The 16,769-nt window shown below is 44.8% G+C and overlaps 1 protein-coding gene across 3 annotated transcripts in view; it reads right to left on the bottom strand.

Moving 5' to 3' along the window:
- Positions 1 to 16,769, bottom strand: part of SKA3 (spindle and kinetochore associated complex subunit 3) — a 1,028,231-nt gene that overhangs the window by 197,314 nt on the left and 814,148 nt on the right. For all 3 annotated transcript variants that reach the window (XM_069639377.1, XM_069639379.1, XM_069639378.1), the window contains one exon: positions 4,698 to 4,813. In XM_069639377.1, coding sequence (XP_069495478.1) covers positions 4,698 to 4,813 — 116 coding nt within the window. The remainder of the gene's footprint in view (positions 1 to 4,697; positions 4,814 to 16,769) is intronic.

Genomic DNA, 16,769 nt, shown 5'->3' with positions numbered 1-16,769 from the left:
CCGCGGTGTCGGCCTACCGGAAACGACACGCCCAAAAGATCGTGGAAGCTGAAAAACAAGTGCAGGAATGTGAAGAACAACTCCTGGAACACAGTACCCAAAGCACCAAGGAAGCCCTTATAACAGCACAAGAAGCCTTCAGTAACATAGCCCTGGATAATGCACAGGCGGCCCACTGGCTAGTTCGGAGTCAAATATACAAGAAAGGAGACAAGGCAAATAAACCCCTTGCCTGGTTGGAGAGACGTGAACAAACCAATGGGTACGTGCGAGCCATCAGTTCCCCTGTGGGGGAGCTGCTAACTGCAGACTCTGATATAGTAGAAACATTCGCCGCCTACTACGAGAAACTCTACACCCCACCAATTGGAATTTCCCACACCCGCTCCCTCTAGCTTCCTCGACCGGATTGAGATCCCGAAACTGTCAGCACAACAAGCAGATCTCCTAGACACTGAAATCACCGAAAAGGAAATCCAAGCAGCGCTGGCACAACTCCAACCTGGAAAGATCCCGGGTCCCAAGCGTTTCCCAGCAGAGACCTGGAAATGCCTCGGCAGCACGCCAACGGGACATATGCACCGCATGTTCATCCACAGTAAAGAACAAGGCGCACTCCCTCCGGACCTCAGAAGAGTGAGCATAGTGGTCATACATAAAACCGGAAAGCCCCCGGAAGAATGTGCTTCCTACCGTCCCATCTCGCTGATCAACGGAGATGCTAAAGTCCTTGCCAGGGCACTGGCTAACAGACTGCTCAAGGTGATAGAGACACTTGTCCACCCAGATCAATGTGGATTCATGCCCAACAAATCTACTCGCATGAACTTACGCAGAATCCAACTTGCCCTAGACAGGGCCTCAGAGATACCATATCCACTGGCTCTCCTGCTGGTGGACTTTGAGAAAGCATTTGACTCTGTGGGGTGGGAGGCCCTGTGGGAAATCATGGCCCGAATGAACTTTGGGCGAAGCTTCATCTCCTGGGTTAAACTCCTGTACGCATCCCCAGAGGCTACTGTGAGAGTGAACCGCAAGTCCTCCAGACTATTTCATCTGGGCCGAGGAACTAGACAGTGATGCCCCCTTTCCCCACTTCTCTTCTTGCTTGCTATCGAGCCACTGGCAATTGAACTCAGATCGAATAAAAGCTGGTCTGGATTTGCCTGGCCAGAGGGAGGAGAAGATCGGCTCTCGTTGTATGCAGACAACCTCTTTATATATCTTAGTAATCCGGTCATGTTCGATTGTATCCCACATCCTTAAGGAATACCAAACCTTTGCTGGCCTGATGGTGAACGAGTCCAAAACTATCTACTTCCCGATCCAAGGCGGCAAAGCTGCGATTCCCAAGACTTGCCCCTACCACGTCTCTATTAGGGAGTTTAAATACCTGGGCATACGCATTGGTGCGGCCCTAGACGGATTTCTCCACCTCAACCTACAACCTGTACTAGATAGGTTTAGCAAGGATGTCTCCCACTGGCAAATCACTCCCCCTATCACTAATGGGCAGGACAGCCCTATTTAAAATGATGACGCTCCCAAGACTCCCATATATTCTGCAAAATGCTCCGCTTCCCATCCCCCATGAAACCTTCGCACTCATAAATAGGAACCTACGTACGCTGCTTTAGGGAGGGAAACAACCCAGAATTGCCCTCACTACACTCCAACGCTCTGTGTGGGATGGAGGCATTGGACTACCATGCGTACGCACGTACTACGTAGCAACACAGATAGGGGTAGTAAATGATTGGCTACATGCCGAACCCACACTACCGCACATCCGCATTGAAAAAGAGACTATGCTACCGGTGCCCCCTCTACAGGTTCTACACACCACTAACAACCAATTCCCAAAAATACCAAGAATGTCACGCCACACCCGCCACGCCTGGAGGGACGCACACAAACTCGTCGGTTGGAGGGCAAAACCAACACTAGCCCAACCCATATGGCACAATGCACATCTCCCAGAAATAAGAATAATTGGCTGTTTCAGGAACTGTGAAACACGAGGGATATCTACAGGGATATCTACACCGGCACACGTGATCCAAGAGGGACACCTGCTAAGCTTTGATACTTTGCAAGATAAATTTGGTTTGGCACCTTTGGACCGGTTTCGACATGCACAACTTGCTCACGCCATACACACCCAGTTTCCAGATATAACTTGCTCCCCCCATAGAGACCAACATTTTACTGCAACGTCTCCCCTCCAAAGTTACCTCCACACTCTACCAGGCCCTCAACTCCTTCGGATAAGTTGATAAGTTGAAAGAAAGGTGTGAAAGAGATCTGGGCGTTCTAGAACCAGAGGACTGGATAGACGCACTAATGTCCCCCAGAGAGATAGGCATCAAGGCCAAACTTAGATTGATACAACTCAGAATACTCCACCGCTCATACTACTCTCGCACAGCCATGGTCAGATGGGGAGGGACCGGAGATGAGACATGTGTCCGATGCAAAAGAGAGACAGCCACCTTCTTTCACATGATCTGGAACTGCCAAGTGCTACAGGCCTTCTGGGGTGAGTGCACTAATACAATCTCCACCATACTGGGTATGCCAATTCCAAAAGACCCCAAAATGACACTCTTGGGAATCTGGGGGGAGGTCGACCTCACTAAGCATCAAAAACTGTTCCTGGCGGTGGCACTGGGTGCAGGTAAAAGACTTATAGCCGCAAACTGGGGATCGGCAGACCCAATAAGCTTGAACTGCTGGATAAACGAACTAAGTAGGTGCGCATCTCTGGAACGCCTTATCTACAATGCGAGGGGCTGCCCCCGAAAATTTTAAAAGATATGGGGGAAATGGCTGGACGTTTACTGAGGCACATCCCCTTCCTACCCTCCTCTTCCCCCCCCACCTTCCCCTTTACCTCTCTCCTAACCAAAAGATATGAAACGTAACCAGAACTGCCATCTATTACCTGTTCTGTGGATGTATTATTGTAATCTCCATGACTGTGTTGCCTTCTACTGACAATACTGCCGTGATTTTTGGTTGAATGCCTAAGTTTATGTTGTTTCGCTGTTAAAATCTAAATAAACAGTGTTATTAAAAAAAATGTTTTTTTAGTGCTAGAGCGCATCATAAGGACCAATGTTCTTGCAGAGGTTCCAATGGCAGGCAACTTTTTTTACTTGAAGATGCTTTGTTTGCCATATTAGAAGACAGCAAGACTGAGCAATGTTCTTCATGCTCCAGATGAAGACAAAGACGGTCTCTAAATGATTGATGGTTGAAGTCTTTGTTTTATGAACTTTAAACACATTGGGCCTCATTATGACCCTGCCGGTCCGGAAACAATGGTGGCGGTAAATTCGCCACCACCGTTGTTTCCGGACCGGCTGATTCTGAGTTCTGCAGGTCTGACCTGGCGGGAGTAATGCCACCCGCCTGCAGGCGGAAATGAAAACACTGGCTCCGTCATACACGGAACCAGTGTTTCCATTGTCCCCATCCCCATGGAGTCCTATGGGACCCCTTGGAAATGGGAATTTATGGAATTCCCGCCTCCGGAATTACCGAGTCACCGGGGTTGTAATTCCCCAGTGATTCTGGCAATCACGGAGGCGGAATGGTATTTCGGGTCCGGCGGCAGCCTGCCGGTTCTTCCGGCACGGCTACTGCCAGAATCGTAATGAGGCCCATTGTGTTACATCTCTGAAGGACATTTTATGCTCATTTTGAGATGACCCATTAAAATGTTATGCTCAACAGTTTGTGCTCAAATATACAGAAACATTTAAACATGTATCTGTTTTTGAAAGTCATTGTTCGTTTCAAGAAAATGAGAGGTTGGACTTTTGTCGCTAGGAATTTTGGGTTCACATGGACTTTTTAGGTTGTTCATTTGGAATTTTGCAGCTGCCCATGGGAAAAAACTGCAAAAACAAGGGCCAGAACACAAAGCTATTGAATGTTTGATGACATTAAGATTGCATGTGCACACTTTGTGCCCCAGGATTTTAGTATTCTGTTCATCACAGTGTTTACGTACACACGAAACCTTTCTAGTTATATGTTTTTATATCACATTAAAATAGAAATACAAGGCAAGAACAGCATAATGAGCAACTTATTTGTACCCAAAATGAAATTCCCTTGCTGCTAGCTAGTATTGAACACAATAATTCAGATGGTGAATAAAACGTGCAGAACATGAGACACTGAAACCCCCTTAGCCAACACAACATTCAGAACTAAAGATAAGGGCCTCTACAAAAGGCATTGTTGACTTAACTTGCAGATCTTCAAGTACAGCTACATTTGTGTACTGCTGTTGCCCATGACCAAAGACTCAAGAATAAGCAAAATTCATTGTACTACACGATTCAAAATTGGCATTTAAACAAATTGATTTGTGCTAAACGAAATTACCTGGCGGAAACCATCATCAAAAATATACTGTCATTTTTGTTATGGGCTGGCTGTGGCAATAAATAAAGGTTTTCTTTAAACCCACAGAGTGCTTTCTATAGAAAAAACGCAGCAGATTGCACCAAGTAGATGCTGTGAACGTGGCCAAATTGGAAAAATCTCAAATTGGAGGGAATCCAAGTAGATACATAATTGTGGACGGTTGTGAATATATGAGGAGGGAGAAATCTGTTGAAAAAACAGTGAAAAAGTAGAAATGTTAATGTTACATAAGAAACATTTACAATGTCCCCTCTTACCGATTTTCTTTGCCATGATCTTCAGGGATCACTTGCTTTTCAGATCTTGCAACAACTTCTACTCTGGAGTTCTCCTGTGCGTCTGTTTTTGACCTTTGACCATTCACAGATAAAACCTAAAACAAATGAGCCATTTTACCATGTGGTAGGTAGTTCAAAGCACTAAAATTGAAGATTGGCACTGTCCAACCAATATGTCAATCAATCTAATAAAAAATATATGGTATAAGTTCTAAGAATATAGTGTATATTACATAATATAAGGGTTGAAACCAAGTATCCTTATAGATTTGAAATATGTGGCCATACCACCAAATAACAGAAATGTTCTATACAATACTTAATGAAATGTCAGTATCGCATGGAACAAAACAAAGTGTGTGGTGTGTGTGTGTGTTTTCAAATCAGCTCACAGCTCCATATATCTTTGTAATCTACACAGTTCCCAGTCATGGAATACATCAACGCTCTAATAGTTTGGGAAAAAGGCTCAAATGACCCATCCCCACAAAATGAAGCAAATAGGCTAAAGAATGATACAAAAAAAAGACTAATGGCATTTCACCTGCGGTGCCAGTACTGAGGTATGGGTGGTAGTGTGCAGGGGGGCTCACAGAGGGGAAGTCAACGATTGACCCATGTAAGGTCATGTTTAAGTTTCCCATTTCCTCTAGTGTCAATCAGCTGCACATCACAGTTTTGCTGATGAACCTATGAGGCATGCAGCTGAGCGACAAAACAATAAGGGCAGAGAAGGCAGGAAGTCATAAAAACCTTATGGCCATAGACATTGATGGGGAAGACAAATAACCAAAGATCTGCAGGCTGTGTGTTCCTCCTCACATACCATCTACCCTATATCGGCTATTCCCATGTCAAATGTGGCTAATGCCACCCAACAACCAGCACCTAAAAAGATCTGAATTCCCCACAGAACCGGTCTTTGTTGGCTAGATTACTTAAAAAGCACAATTTGGAAAGGTTTATTCAGTGGCCACTTTAGAAAGGTGAAGGAATAATAGACTTTTTGTTAAGGGATAGGTCAGATCTTGTAGCCCTCTTGTAGACCCAAGGGGGGGGGGGGAAGTATGCATTATGTTACCCATCTCTTTCTGCACAAAGCTATTCAGGGTTGAAGAGAGCTTTGGAGGGAAGGTTACTGCTGATAAAGGGGTGGTAGCGATACAAAACCTCTTGGTACACTTTGTGATCCCACCTAAGGCCAAGCATCCTGGTACTGGATAGGCAGAACACTCAGAGGGGAAATCTCTGCTCCCGAGATATACTCTTTAGAGCCATAATAAGGTAAGAGTCAATTCATTATCTGCAAGTTAATGATATAGGCACACCTTCTTTGGGCATGGTCGGGACGCTGCAAAAGTTATGTCCCACTGACTTCATTTCAGAAAGAACTAGGCGATAAAGATAGAGTGGATTTATGAAATCTAAGATAAAGAAAGAAATAGGGCACTCAGAAGCACATATGCTGCTGAAGTCACCGAGTATTAGGAACGTTTTTGGCAAATGTGAGGGAATAGAGGCGCAAGATGAGAACCTTGATGATGGGTGAAGTTACGATAACTAAAACGAAAATACTGTGGAAAAGACAGACACCTTGTTGGCAAACAACGTGCAGGCCCAGTGGTTAGTGCGATTAGGATTTGGGACAACCGGAGACAGGAGTTGTTCAACCTGCGTCAGATAGTGAACAGTAGTAGAGCCCTTTATCCCCAGGAAGAGGAACCACAACGTCAGTAGATAAGATAATGTGAGGAGCCAGAAATGAGACGCGGACACAGGGGACTCATGGTTTTGGCCATACACCTTTATCGAAACAAAAATGCCTCTCTGTCCCTACTCCAAGAGGTATTCCCTACCTAAAACCAAAACTAAGGGTCTGTCCGATTTGTCAAGATGTCCAAACCAAAATGTTCTGTGTATCCAAAGTACTATTCTGGCCCTCACATTCCAAAAAACAATTCTAGGGTGAAAAGGGAAATGTCTTTGGCCTTGAGTAGTGTATGAAGGTTCGAAAAGGAAAAGCATAACTCCAACACAAAAGTTCCAGAAGGAAAAGGTTTACAGTTCCAGAGGATGGTTCCCTCCCTGTGGATTCTTCTTCCCTCTGATTTATACTTTCAAGAATATCAGTTCCCTAAATTTCTTTAGATCAACAACACAACTGGTATGCAGAACGACTTGGCTGTTAGTTTCAATCTTGGTAGGATACCTGGTATACCCTCCTGCCAGGTTTCTTCTCTTCTTTAATGTATTCTTTAATTAAAATAAAAATAATAAATCTATTATTTTTATTTTATTATATTTTGCACACATTACAAAAACATAATAGAATTATTATTACATTACACCTATAAAAACCTTAAATTCAAAAAAGAAGATCATAACTAAAATTCAGTTCATCACTTGCAGTAATAAAGATACAACATTATTTAAATATTCAATATTTGCTTAATTCATCAGTCCCTATATTAACATAAAAATGCATTAATTATTCATCATTACTTTCTTAATCAGGAACTAGCTGCATTCTGATACACCCTTTCCCATACTATATTCTATGTCAATCTGATTTATTTCATATCGCCAAATCTTGTGGGCCGCTCATGTTAATGCTAAAGATGAGGGGCCTCATTACAACTCTGGCGGTAGCCGTGCCATTAAAAACGGCATTGACTGCCGCCGGAGTTGCATTTTTTCCGGCACCCACGAATGGGCAAAAACCAGGTCATGCCGAGCTCGGCGGACCCGGTAATTGTCTATTTGCGAGTGCCGGAATCAAGGGCCTCCCGATCCCCATTCTGCCCCATGGGGACGTCGGATGCACCGGCACATTCAGAGTTGTGCCGGTGCATCCGACATGCTCTGCTCGCAGGTGTCGTTACACCCGTCAGGAAAAACCTGGCGGGTAAGACGGCACCTGCGAGCAGAGCTCATGGTATGGCGGTCCGGGAACTACGGTACCGGCATGCTTACCGGTACCGTAGTTCCCGGACTGCCATGCTCGTAATGAGACACAAGCTATTAAAAAATTGCTCGCCAAAGTGACAGTTCATTCGATATAGACCCCAACATCCCATAATTCCATGTTTTCAAAAATAATTCTTCTAGTTTAACACATTTTGGCATGAGTTGTTCAGTAGTCTATTTCAAGGACACAGAGTCTACATAGTCGTTGCTCCATTGGTTTGCGTGTTCTCACACCCAGTCTTGACGATGTGGGTAATAGGTTAAATCTCAGTTTCATTGCAAAATATCTCAATTTGGGATCGTCCCATTCTGTTAGATAACGGAGGGGTTTAAACAACAAAGTTCTGTTCTACATATTTTGCATAGGTGTTTTTCCCCTGTAAATTATCCAATGAGGCTATGCGGTTCCATTCATATGCTTTTTATTGAAGCTTCTCTTTATAAGTGTTTGGTTAACAGAATAGTCCATAATGAAACCAATCTTTGTATAGAAGTTCCTAAGATTGCTATTCCATATTTTCACATGGACACCCCTTCAGTCTTTCAAAATTATTATACCACCCAAACTGAGTTTTGCCCTCGTCATTTTTTATCTTAAATCATAAGCATGCTCTTTCTTATATTAAGCAGAGTTGTTAGAGATACCAAACCCAATTCCATTCTAATCGCTTCGACTGGAGTGCACCGTGTTAAACGCAGTGCTCGACGCCCTATGGTACCTTTAATTATTTTGAGCCATTTAAGCTCCTTATCATTGTGCATCTCCAGAAAATAGAGAATACCAGGCATCATACTCATTTGATATACCTGAATCAAACCCTCAAACGAGCAGTCAGCATCATACAAAGTTAGTTTTTTTTATCACAAATTTACTAAGAGCCCTTGAGGCGAAGTATTCTCACTTTTCTTCCATGGAGCATTGGGGAGTGATTAGGGCATCCAAATACGTGTATGGTCTACCTTTTTCTATGACCTTTCCCTCAATATTCTATTGGAAGTTCCTTGTAATATATTAACACAGTCTTTGGCTATTCCTGATGAATTCTTATCAGAACTTCCTCATGTGCGGTATTTTATACACTGCCCAACGTGACCTTGCCCGGTTTGCTCTCTTGCCAGGGCTTTCTTGTATGAATATACTTACAATTTGAATCTGCCTGGTGTAATCTCCTGCTATGGCTTTTCTCATATGAACAAACTTGCAACTTTCATCTGCCTGTTATACTCTCCTGCCAGGGCTTTTCTCATAGGTACACTGCACACACTTGCAAACTTGACAGTCTCTTGTATTTGCTCTGTTCTGTCTATTTAAGAAACATAGAATCTCTCATTCTTTCTCATATACTTAATTTAGTTTTATTTCCCATCGGTAGAATTGCCAAAAGGCCCCGGTGTCCTGGCTTCCCTTGGTGGGCTCACTGTCTCTGTGGTGTGAATTGGTGTTCCCGCGGCAAGCCTGCAGCAGTTCTTTGGCGTCCTGTGCTCTCTCTCCGGGTTTGCTGCCTCTGTCGCATGGCTTCTCTGCCCCTCCTGGTTCCCACTCACCTGCTCTGGGCTTTTCCATGCTCGAGCAACGTGTAGGCTGCCTTTCAGTACCTGTGAACGCTTGGAAGCCTTCCTTCTTCTGGCATACTTGCAGCGTACCATCCACTGCAGTCTGCTCCCCTCGGCTTCTCCTGCGAGCTGGTTGGCTCCACAGACCTCGCACCAGCCCAGCAGTCCATCGGTTGACACAGAGGACAAGGCTTCTCCAGCCAGCGTCTCCCTCCTGCCAGCTTGTCCACTGATTTAAATCTCCCGGTATCACATATGCTCCTGCAACAACTAGAGTGCAGATGCTCTTGGTCTTCATTGATCTTCATTACTCGGCTCAGCTTCCTCGTTACTTTTGTATGAGGACAAGGGAAGTCAGTTCTTGATGACTGGCATGCAAAATTTGTGAAATTATTCTCAGAAGTCTTGACGGGCAAGTCAGTTCTGGATGACATGTATGCAGAATTTGAGAAAATATTTTCAGTAGTCTTGAAAGGCAAGTCAGTTTTTGATGGCTTGTATACAGAGTATGGAAACGTATTCCGAGTAACCCTCACAGGTGTGTGAGGGGAGTTATGACAATATGCCATTAAGGCATGGGAAATGGAGGGGGTATCCTCAAAAGAAAAAGGGGGATAGCATGTATCGTCCGATGATGTTGGGTCACTCCCCTGAGGGCCCCCCCCCCCCACCATGTGATCCTCCCTTATATAGCTGTCCCCAGGGCCAGGATCAGGTAGCAGCTGCAATCGCCAGGCCACATGGAGAGAGGTCAGCGCTGGGAAATGTGAGGGGGTCAGAAATGTGAAACAGACATGCAGGTATAGTTCTCTCACAAGTTTCCATTATAATAAATAAAAAGGGGTGAGACAAACGCCCATCTTTACCTAACCTAACAAGGATGTCCCTGCCTAACAAACTAAGGCTAAAAAAATGACCTAGTGTCCAAAAACTATCTGACCCTCACACTAATACACATAACACAACTATACAGGATTTCTTTGGCTGTCTTAAACTCCACAAACGAACATATCAATACAAACTCAAAAGTTGTAAACATTAATCCACTGGGTTGGATTCCCTTTACCTGGATCAATTAAGTATTATCTGGAACAAAGTGTGGTTGCAAGAAGGTTCCATACAATAACAAAGTTTCATTCAATGTAGCGTGCAAAGTCTTTCCCATTCAATATATCCTTTAACTTGTCAAAAAGAATATCTCTCCTCCAAAGGTTTGTTCATAGATCCAAGCAATTGTTAATGTTTCCACAACTGCCTGCTTGGTAAAACAAAGTATCTTTCTCCATACATAAATTCAGAAATCAAATGCAAGAGTTCTTTCCTATAGCCAAGCACTTGTTACCACATCATGCGTCAAACATCATACTTCTTCAAAAGAAGCACTTTAGTGAGGATGGTTCAACAATCACTTTCAGAAATGCAATAGTTCATCAAGACAATGTGAGGGATTTAACACTTCTTTTCAACCACAACCTTTTACCACAACCACATTACTTTAAATCATCTTCTTCCTGGTATACTCACCTGCCAGGACCAACTGCAATTGGTCCCTTTCCTGGTTTACTGACCTACCAGGTTAAAACTCAGACTACTACAATTTGTACTCTGTGGCAAGGCTTGTTTCAAACTCTCCACTCTAGAATCACGAATAAGGAGATGTATACCAACAACTGCTTCTCTCGATAGTATTTTGCCTCTTAACAAAATGTGTTAGATATTTTCCCAATTTGATATTTCACAAAAGGAAAATAGTTCTCTTGCTTGTCTTTTACCAATGCAGGTTACAGTTCTCTCCCCCTTGATCTCTTTTACAAGGAGGATGGCTTTGCTCATTCAGCATTTGTTTTCTGGCCTGCTCATTCAGCATTTGTTTTCTGGCCGTTGAACCTCTTGGCTGCCGACAATGCAGGCTATACGTAACTACCAATTGACATCTCTTTCTGGAAGAGTTTTACCCATTTTGCCTTGGTGTCACTATTCGGCTGACATGACAATCTGGGTTACAATAGTCTACTAATTGATATCCGTGGTTAGGAGAGTTGCACCCAATTTGTTGGTATATCACTCTTCTCTGGCTTTGGCAAGACAGGTTAAAATATTCCCCTATTTGGAATTCCTCCTTGGGAGAGTTGCACCCAATTCGCCTCATTACTTTCCTTTGGATTTGGCAATGCAAGTTACAATGCTGCCCTATCTAGAATACCTCAGTAGGAGAGTTGCGCAGAGTTCGCCTTATTTCAATTGTTCGGTATTCAAAATAGTTATGATCACCTAGCCGTCTCTTTCGGAGCACCCTGGGGTCACCTGGATCAGGCCAACTCACTGGTAGGTCTTGGCATCTCCTTCTGACTCGCCAGTGTTGCTGCTGCTCTCTTCGGGACCTCTTCTGCTTCCAACAGCTCCTGTCAGTCTGCCGCCGTTCGTGCTGACCCTCAATAGAGCTCTCGCAGCTCCGTACACTCTCCGATATGAAGTCAGTACTAGAGTAGTTCACGGCATGTAGGGCGCTTCTCGCTCTCACAATGTGGCTTCCTTCAGCACCGCTTCCCCTGAGTGTCTTCTGCATAGCCACAGTGCCCCGACCTCCGTCACATCTCCTACACAGCGTCCTGCTGCTGTCACAACATCAGCTTCCGATTCTTCCTGCTGCTCTCACACCTGAAAGTCCTTTACATTTTTAAAGGTCCCGCACAGGTGCTTTTCATTTAAACAACTACACTGCTCATATGCAATGGCCACAGGGCAAGAACAACAACTGACATCACTTAAAGGGTCCAGTTGGACCCAGTCCTGGCGCCTTTAGCGCCAGGCGCATGAGAAAGTGTGCTCTGCACACTTTTTTCCTAGTGCACGTGCTATTTCATATCTTGCCGAGTCCCCACGTGCACCCAGGCCGGGCGTGGCCATAGGAATGCATTGGGCTACACATGCTGCATCTTCTGTGAGTGGCAGGGTGGAGCCATCAAGCAGAGCAAAGGGGCGTGGCTGGGACCAGGCTATTTAAGCCTGCCCCGCCCACATGTCAGCGCTTCGCGTTAGTCTGCTCATGCAGCGCAATGCTCACCGCCACATGGACCGCTTCTTACCTGTTTCCAGCAAAACCATTGCTGAAGCGTATCTTACCTGTTTTCCAGCAAAACCATCGCTGAAGCGCATCTTACCTGTTTCCAGCAAATCCATTGCCCGAGACGCATCCTATCTATGCCTGAAGCTCATCTTACCTGCTTTCAGCAACACCATCGCCCGGAGCGCACCTACCTGACTCCGGCAATACTACCGCCTGCAGCGCTCCTTACCTGTTCCGGAGTTCGAACACTTTCGCGGGAGTTCTCCTCAGCCAGCATCCTCGTGGCTACAGTCATCCATTACCCGCCGACAGGTCTTTGGACAGCTGCTCCTCTACAGGCGTCGCCAAGCCATACCTGCAGAAGAAAAGGATAATTAAGGTCAGAAACCAAATATAGACAATTCGCTAAGGTTGCGCGCTACATAACCCTCGCGCTGACCTTAGGGCTCAAACTTACCATCTGTTTGGGACATTGTAAACTCTGCAGGGCTCTATTTGGGCTCACACCCAGAAGCGCGACTCCGCTGGGCCTTCATCACCTACTGGGGAGAAAGAAAGACATTACTAGGGATATGAACACTAATCATGTGGAAAAAACATTGCTAACGAATACGGACAATCATTGTTGAAGAACACTTACCTTAGAAGCCGATCATTCACAGCTGGTCTGGGCTGCCACGTACAAGGGCCAGTGAGGGAACTAGGCCCAATTAAAGCACCCCTGCACTTGAGAAGCAGGACGGAGAGCTCATCATCATAGTTGAACAGGTGAGACTATATCGGCAAACGCATGCTCACCACATTCTGGGAAGACGGGTTTGAGAACTACAGCCGTATCACAGCATCCTCACGACCTTTCGTATCCTTACAGAGGCAGTTCCAGCCATCAGAGCAGTTCACAACACGGGAGCAGGGGAAAAAGCCTGATCCAGGGAAGCCAGATCCTGGGAGGGCTGCAACCGTGCCCCAACGTCCCCGCAGAGACCAGGTGAGCGTAACATCATAACACTTCCTTAACTCTGAGCCATCTTCCTGGTCTCAGTACTGTGGGCATTATGGGACTTGAAGTCCACAATGTTCTTGTTAATTTTATTCTTAGTTAACCCAGGCTGATTGGGTAACAGAGTGTTCAGACTTTGGGGAAGTTATTAAAGGAGTTGATATTTTCCCCTTGTATTGAGGACCTTGATATAATGCAGACTCATAACTAGAAGTCGTAATATTAACTTCCTGATCCTCCAGTATACCATTTATATGTTTGTAAAAAAGAATCTTCACGTTTGGTACTTTGGGTAGTTCTGAGAGAGGGAACCATACATTGACAGCATGCCATTAGATATTTAGGCATTAGGGAATGTTCATCCTCAGAAGAGGATGTATACCACGTCCCTCCCAACAGTCACCCCCTCCCCCTGAATGCTGTTTCCTCCCATGCGATCCTCCCTCACTATATCACCCCCAGGGTTAGGATCAGATAGTGGCTCACTTCCCCTGGCCAAATGGGAGGATACTTTAGGCAGGGGTTTAGTGATGACTCTGCAGGACCCATCACAGAAAGGATTGAGGACACCATCGGATTCAACATTACTTGAAATACCAATTTGTCCTTACATTAAGTAAAGAGATTGGACACGCCAATCACACCTAAATAAGTCTGTAGCGCAATACAGCAAATGAAAGGTGGGAAATATCTGGATAGTAATGGCTTTATACTAACCATTTTTATTTTTTCAAATATTTTTATTTGCATTTTTTCAAACATATACATCGGGACACAACATTGTCCCCTACAAACCCCCCCCCCCCAATCCCCTTCCTCCCACCAGTTTTAACGTCTTTGCATTGTCCCAGCAACCCACTGGTGCGTTTTTCTTAGCCTGTGAACATGTTTAGAATATGGATATTGTGGGGGCACCATTGCAGCATGTAGTCACTTTGCAGGTAGTCTATGGCCTCCCCCAATCTGTGGCAAAACGCTGTCTGTCTCCTTGAATATTGTATGTGATCCTTTCCATTGCTACAAATGTCCAGATCCTGTGTAGCCACTCTTGCGTGGTTGGAGGGGACTTTTGTTTCCATTTTTGTGCTATGGCTAGCCACGCTGCAATGAGGAAGCCCATAAAGTTTCGTTTTTGTGTCCTTGTGAGAGATTTGTCTCTTGAGGCCCACATGCCACACATCCATACTTCTTCTCCTAGGTTTGCCGTGTCTTTGAAGATTTCCTGCATTTGTGCTTTCACTTCCCCCCAGTATAGTTGCAGTTCCTTGCAGTCCCACCATATGTGTCTCCAATCTCCCATGGAATTGCACCCCAGTTGTCGGGAACATTTTGTGGATTCTCTCCGGCGTGTAGTGCCATTGTATCATCACTTTGATCAAAGCTTCCCTCGTTTGTATCGCCCTTGTCCATTTTGGGATTATTTGCCAGGTGTATGTCCATTGGTCCCTCGTAATTTGTTTCCCCAGGGTTTTCTCCCACTTTTTCATGTACTGGCATGTGATGTTTTCTTCTTGGGTATTTAGGAATTTGTAGAGAGAGGAAACACATTTCTTTTCACCTGTTTGGGTGAATATATATGTCTCGAATGGAGTGAGGTCCCTTGTCAGTGCCTTTGTTATTCTTGGTGTTGTGAGCCAGTGGTGGAGCTGCTCGTACTGGTATCTGTCCCTGTCCGTGAGGTCCAGCAATTCCTGGCATTCTATGAAGGTCCTGATTTGATGTCCCTCCATCATATCTCCCACTTTAGTACAGTCCGCTTTGCGCCATTTTTGAAACGATCCTTTAACCATTCCTGGGGGGTGGGGGGGGGGGGAGTCTGGGTTGTCGAAGATTGGTATAAACGGAGCGGGATCTATTGTAAGGGTTTCCTTCTTGGTTGCTCTGTTCCATACTTCCATCGTGGTACTATTGACTTCGCTTAGTTTGATGTTATGGTGTTGATGTTCTTGCAACTGCTCAATCTTGGGCCTCCCACCATTTCTCTGAATTGTCCGTGATCCATTCCTGTATGACCCATAGTTGTGCCGCCTCATAGTACTTTTTAATGTGGGGGAGTGCCATACGTCCATATAGTTTGTGTTCTGTGAGCACCTGTTGTGACAATCTCGGTGTTTTAGTTTGCCATATGTATTTGGTGATTGTTTTGGTGAGCATCTTAAAAAATGCCGGCGGAATCCGGATGGGTAGGGCTTGAAAATGGTATAGCAGTCTGGGTAGGATCGTCATTTTGATGACTGTTATTCTGCCCCACCAAGAGATCGAGAGCGGATTCCATCTGTTATGTCCTCCCATTTCTATGCCCCTTATTTCTTGGGTCGCTCTGATCTTTGCTAGGAGTGGTTCTAGGAAGATTGCGTACAGTAGGGGTGACAGAGGGCATCCTTGTTTAGTACCCCTTCCAATTTTGTTGGGCTCTGATAGTTCGCCGTTAACCGCAATCCTGGCCTTCGGGGAGTTGTAATTGGCCTGAACCATGTTTCTAAAGTTCTTTCCCATGCCCATTTTCCGTAGTGTTGCAAATAGCATTGTCCATTCCACCCGGTCAAATGCCTTTTCGGCGTCTAACGATATTATTGCCGAGGGGATTTCCTTAATTCCGGTTTTCTCAAAGAGGTGTAACTAGTTGTCTGATATTGTCATGGGTTTTCCTATTAGGGATAAATCCCGATTGTTCTTGGTGAATTAATTTAGGGAGCAGGGGGGCCAGTCTGTTTGCGAGGACCTTTGTGTAGAGTTTGGCATCGACATTGATTAGGGCAATTGGGCGGTATGAGCCTGGTTTTTCTGGATCTTTCCCTTTTTTGTGGAAGACTAGTATCTTTGCTTTGTTCATGGACATGGCTGTGTTGTTCGTAGCCTTGAAAGCTTTGAATAGGGTGGTTAAATATGGGATTAAGATTTCCGCATACGTTTTGTAGAACACGGCCGTGAAGCCGTCGGAGCCCGGTGCTTTATTCTTCGGGAGGTCCCGTATTGCCCTCGCCATCTCCTTGTTGTGACCGGTTTGTCAAGTGCCTCTTTTTCAGTTTGTAATACTGTTGGGAGAGTTATCTCCGATAGGAATGTCTTCTGGGATTCTTCGCTCGGGCATTGGGAGGTATACAGTTTCTGGTAGTAATCTCGGAATATTTCCTTAATGTCTTTCGTCTGTGTTTTCTTGGTTGCTTGGTCGTCTATTAGGGTTTTCACTGTTTGCTCTTGCCGTCTACCCTTTAATTGTCGTGCTAGTAATTTATCTGCTTTATTTGATTTCATCGCGTATCAATGTTTTAAATGTAGTAGTTGCGTTTCGGCTCTTTTGGTCCTTATCAGTTCTATCTGGCTCTGGATGTGTCGGTATGCTTTCTTTATTTTCTTGGAGGTGGTTTTAGTCATTTCTTCTCTTATTTCTTCCAATTTTTTCCCCAGTGCATCTTCCCATTTGTATGAGAGTTTATCTTTTTGTGCTTTTAACGAAATGATT

This window comes from Ambystoma mexicanum, chromosome 7q, assembly GCF_040938575.1.
Source record: "Ambystoma mexicanum isolate Mex_15411 chromosome 7q, UKY_AmexF1_1, whole genome shotgun sequence".
Lineage (NCBI taxonomy): Eukaryota > Metazoa > Chordata > Amphibia > Caudata > Ambystomatidae > Ambystoma > Ambystoma mexicanum.
The sequence above is the reverse complement of the archived record's forward strand: the minus strand, read 5'-3'. Positions and strand labels throughout refer to the sequence as shown.